The sequence below is a fragment of the Colias croceus genome, chromosome 10 (genome assembly GCF_905220415.1).
Source record: "Colias croceus chromosome 10, ilColCroc2.1".
Taxonomy (NCBI): Eukaryota; Metazoa; Arthropoda; class Insecta; order Lepidoptera; family Pieridae; genus Colias; species Colias croceus.
In genome coordinates, this window is record NC_059546.1 from 5,422,722 (window position 1) to 5,427,726 (window position 5,005).

Sequence of the window (5,005 nt, forward strand, 5' to 3'; positions counted from 1 at the left end):
CCTGAGTATTTGGTATGAATTTCAATTTAATACCTCTACGCGTTTATGAGGAAATGGGTAGTAAGTTTAAAATTATTAAAAAAAATATATTATGTGATGTAACTAAAAAAATATGGTTTTCGTAATTTTTCCTTTATCTATGCTATAAGACGTTGCTTCGTACCAAATTTCAAGATTCTGAGTTCACGGGAAGCACCCTGTAGGTTTTGATTCCCTTGCAAGTGTCGAAAATTTGCGGCATAAACGGCTGTATCTTTTGATTGCGTTGGCTTAGAAGTTTGATTTTTTCACAGCTTCAAGGGACAGTAGACCTGAGTAATTGATATAAATTTCAGCTTCATACCTCTACGCGTTCCTGAGAAAAAGGGTCTTGACAGACGGACGGACGGACGGACGGACAGACGGACAACAAAGTGATCCTATAAGGGTTCCGTTTTTTCCTTTTGAGGTACGGAACCCTAAAAATATGTTAAAAAAACTATCCGTGTACAAATTTCATACTGTGTCTTTCGAACTAAATAAAAACATCAAAAAAATGGCTAAACTGTACATAGGGCGTGGAGTTGAGAGTCGTAATTTTTTTTGTGGTTAGCTATTGTAAACCTAAATCTGAAATTTCACTCTGAGGAAACTTTTAGTTTTTGAGTTACGAATTTTTGAAAATCGGAAAATATATTAGTGAAATTTATAAATATTAGTGAAAGATTTAAGGTAGGTAACTAAGTAGTACTTAGGTATTTACTAAGTAACAAACTACCGACAGATTGCATTTAAAACGCATCAATAATCATTTAATACGTTGCTATTTCTAAAGTAATCTTAATAGCAACCTTGTAACGTATTTCAGCTGCGAGGTAAGAAAAATATAAGAAACGAGCTGCACATTTATTTTTCAGAGAACGTAACTAAATCCCTCTGAGGCCCGTACCTTGTGGAACCACTTGCAACCCTCAGTCGTTAAACCGCAATTTCAGAATCTCGGCTTTATCTCCTGGCTCTACACACGAATTCTTATAAATGTAAGAGGCGATTAGTATTCGAAAAACAACAATTTTTCTGTTCAATACTTACGAGCGTAATATTAGGAAGTAGGAATGTAAATCTATTCAATGTAGTAACTAAGTAAGAACTAAGAAGTTACTTAATTTCTAAAATAATATTTTTATATGGATTAAATTTAAGCATTTAACATATTATTTACTACTTAACATTTGTAGTTAGGATATTTATTAAAACTTAAACTCTACTTAACGTTTGCTTATTGATTACCTACTAACTACCTGTTCTTCAGAAAGGTTGTAGGTACCTACCTTTATATAAATTTGTATTCAAATCTAAGGCTATAAAAATGATTGGTTTAAATTAAAATCAAAGCATAAAGTTACGTTAATGCTTAGCAGTAGCCGCAGGCATATTTTGCATCATGTTTTTATTAAGAAAAAATGTATTTGAAATATGTATATTTTTTACGGTGGGAAATATAGTTTATATTTTTATGACATGTACCTAGTTAACATAATGCTCATATACTTAATTTAAATTTATTTTTAGGTGTTTTGGTTCTGGCTTATGAGTTTAGGCGAAGGGAAAGGAGGGAGAACTGGTGAGTAATGTAAAGTAGGTACCTATTAATATTTATATTTCGCCTGGATGCGTGGTGCTCTATAACCGTAGGTATGTTACCGACTTGCCGCAATTTGCCCAGATCCACGCTTTTGTGGAATAACTCACAAAATGTGATATCTAACTTCAAGAAAGAATCGTCATGACTAAGAAGTCAACAATAATATGTTTGTAGCTAAGACCTAAGTTTTGTAGGAAGTTTCCGTAATCCGGTATCACTAACATAGCAAACGCACATGAGCGGCAGCAATACCTATTGTCCTAGAACCGAGTGATCACTCTTTTATTTTTGTTGAAATAAATCTGTGTACCTAGTTTAGATAGGTTATTTATTATATAAATTTACCAATAGGCAATATGCAATCTATATTTTAAATTGTCTACTTACTAGAAGGATAAACGGAAAATGGCCTCTTAAAATTTCAGTCAACATTAAATTAGGACTTGATATTATTCCAAGAACCAATGGAAATCCTTCATTGCGAATACGAGAATTTAAAGGTAATATTACATTACCTGCTAATTCATGCACAAAAATCCTTTGAAGTTTATGGATGTTCATTAATCCAAATTTATAACAATTTTAGGTCCGAAAATTGACAGCTTGAGAAAATTTGGAAACAAAATTAACAACTCCCAGATATCAATAAGAGCCGATTCTACGTCTGTTGAATCTGATGACAATAAAGAAGCTGATAAAGACGAGAAATTAGCTGATGAATCAGATAATATTGATGGTGTGGCTGAGAGTTCTGGTGAGCATTTTACACATACATTGCCATTAGCATAGGTAGGTAACTACATTGCAATAATATAATGTCAACCGCAAATAACTCTATCATACTAACTAGGTACCTAAGTATTTAAAAAATGATTAACGAAGTAACTATTTCTTCTTTAACTACTATTTTTATTTGTAGACTCTGAAGATAGAGCGCATAGAAGCACTAAGGGTATAAATCCTGAAGAATTTGAGCCAGAACGTGAGTATTTGATAATAATAATATAGCCTTTTTCGAATAAAATCAATTTCATGAAGCAAAAGTACCAATGCTTAAAAATACATAGGACCATATGTACCTAATTCATTTCTGTTTTCAGGAATACCTACAGGAATTCATGGCCGAGGAAGAGAGTCGGACAGTGATTCGGGTACAAATTACCTAGTTACAATTAGTTACCTACTTAGATTGTTATTAAAAAAATCCTTTTCTTAGTTTATTTTTGTGGCTTAAATACTTAGCTAATTATGTAAGTAGCTAATTAACTAATAAGTGATTACTATTTTTTCAGATGGAAAATGAAACAATTGAATTAAATAAGGTTATAAAATAGTTGTTGTTTGTTTTATTCAAAATTTCCAGCCGGTTGCTTTTTATTGTAAATTTTATTCTATTGCAAAATCCAATATTGCCGCCACAAAACCCGGGTTCGGGTCGGGGAGGTTTTTAATTCTATAGGTAAGTAGGTACCTACCTAATATGTACATTGTACATTTGCTGGTAACGTTTGGTATTTAAGCCAAGTTAGCGTTAGCTACTTAGGTACTATTAAACTTTTGTAGCCAAGTCCATATTTTTTAGATTTTAAACAATATTTTATTAACGTTTCAAAAATACCGAAGTAACTACCTAAGTAGGATTTGCGGAACAAAAGAAATCTTATTGAATAGGTCCATATTCATTAACTTCGACTGTTGCTATTCAATTTAAAGTGTTTGAAATTCAATTAAATTTCCGCGACCACCTTCTGCTTGGTATGGAGTAATATCTGTTTAATGAATAGTAATGATAAGCAGTGCCGTCTTTACCATAGGGGCACAGGGGGCCAGTGCCCAGGGCCCCCCATCGTCAGGGGGCCCCCCTGGAGGAGATGTAGGACTGACAATTTTTCTCACATAAATCTCAAAATATTTTATTAAAAAGCAATACAGCTTTTTAATGCCAGAACGTCAGATCATTTTCAGATTTATTCGAATCCAAACATCTATGTTATTACAAGGTTATTACATGGAATAATTCGAGTGATTCGAACACCATTATAATTAACTTATCAGACATTTACTCGAATTATTTATTTACTTATTAACGTAATATAATATATTTTTACTTGAATCATTTTGAGATTTATGAAATTTACTAACAAGTCTAAGTTTACAGAATAGCATACAAGGGCGTTGTGACAAAACTTTAATCTCTGGGCCTCTAGACAAGTGGCAGAAACGCTAGAGAATAGAATCCACTATTAATACTAATTGATATAAGCTTATGACGTTTTGCTAATGTTTCGGTCACACTACCAAGGACGACGAAAACCACGACCAAAATTCCCATCCAGCCGAAATTTGGTGAAAATATTAAAAACACAATCTATACTTAATATAATAAAGCTGAAGATTTTGTTTATTTGTTTGCACGCGCTAATCTCGGGAACTACTGGTCCGATTTGAAAAATTATTTCGGTGCTAAATAGCCCACTTCTTTGGCAAGATTATAAGATACCAAAATCGTTGAATTACTCCATGACGTTACGGTATTGTTATGATGCAACCTTGAAATTTTACTCTCAACGCGCCTAAAGAAGTTTCACTTCAAAAATATATTGAAATTTCCTGACCTTCTGTTACTTAATTTATTCTATTCCTTCAGTTTTATGTGTCTTAAGGGACACACCGCACGCCATCTATTGAGATGATTTAACAACCATCTCAACCAATATGAAGCACTTTTCAGTGAATACAATATTGTAACGATGGAACACGACCTTTTTTGTTGAATTTATATTTCATTTATAAAGCATTTGAGTGCCATAAAACTTGTAAAATATAAATTCAAAGAGAAAGGTAATTTGAAAAAGTAATTCTTAAAATATTTCTTAATTAAATTTAATTAAAGTCAACTTTGGAGCGCCATTACAGCAGCAGCGTTTCAAATGAATTATATAAAAAAAAATAAGGAAAAAAGTTTCCTCAAAAGACCATATTATAATACAACATTGGTCAGAAGTAACTTTTTTGTAAAATGTATAAAAAAATGGAGCAAAAATTTTACATAGAAATTTTCTTTAAGTTTTCTTATTACTTCTTTAAGTTTCAATTTAGGGCAAAAACATATATAATTGTGGGAAAAAATTTGCGTACCTAGTTTGGTTTCTTTATATTTCAAAGGGCCCCCAATTCTTGTGTGCCCAAGGGCACCGGCATAGTCTAAGACGGCCCTGATGATAAGTAAACAAAAAGTAGGTAACTAACTAGTTATGTAACAAAATTTTCTTAAAAATATATTTTATTTATGATAGCATGATGCTAATAAAGGTACCAGTCCGTATCCTTCTAATCATAGATTGTATTCTAGGTCTATGCTTCAAATATTTTTCTATAGAT

General features: G+C 32.1%; 1 protein-coding gene across 2 annotated transcripts; it reads left to right on the forward strand.

The window, feature by feature from the left end:
* The first annotated feature begins 762 nt into the window (after positions 1–762).
* Positions 763–2,945, forward strand: LOC123695035. Of its 2 annotated transcripts, XM_045640722.1 has the most exons (7): positions 763–1,019; positions 1,552–1,603; positions 2,050–2,124; positions 2,211–2,378; positions 2,544–2,606; positions 2,725–2,775; positions 2,917–2,945. In XM_045640722.1, exons 2-7 carry the CDS (start codon positions 1,570–1,572, stop codon positions 2,925–2,927), a joined length of 402 nt encoding a protein of 133 aa, XP_045496678.1. In that variant the 5' UTR covers positions 763–1,019; positions 1,552–1,569; the 3' UTR covers positions 2,928–2,945. The 2 variants fall into 2 exon arrangements, with proteins under 2 accessions (XP_045496678.1, XP_045496679.1); XM_045640723.1 differs by lacking the exon at positions 2,050–2,124 and having other exon boundaries at positions 2,917–2,933.
* Positions 2,946–5,005: the final 2,060 nt, after the last annotated feature.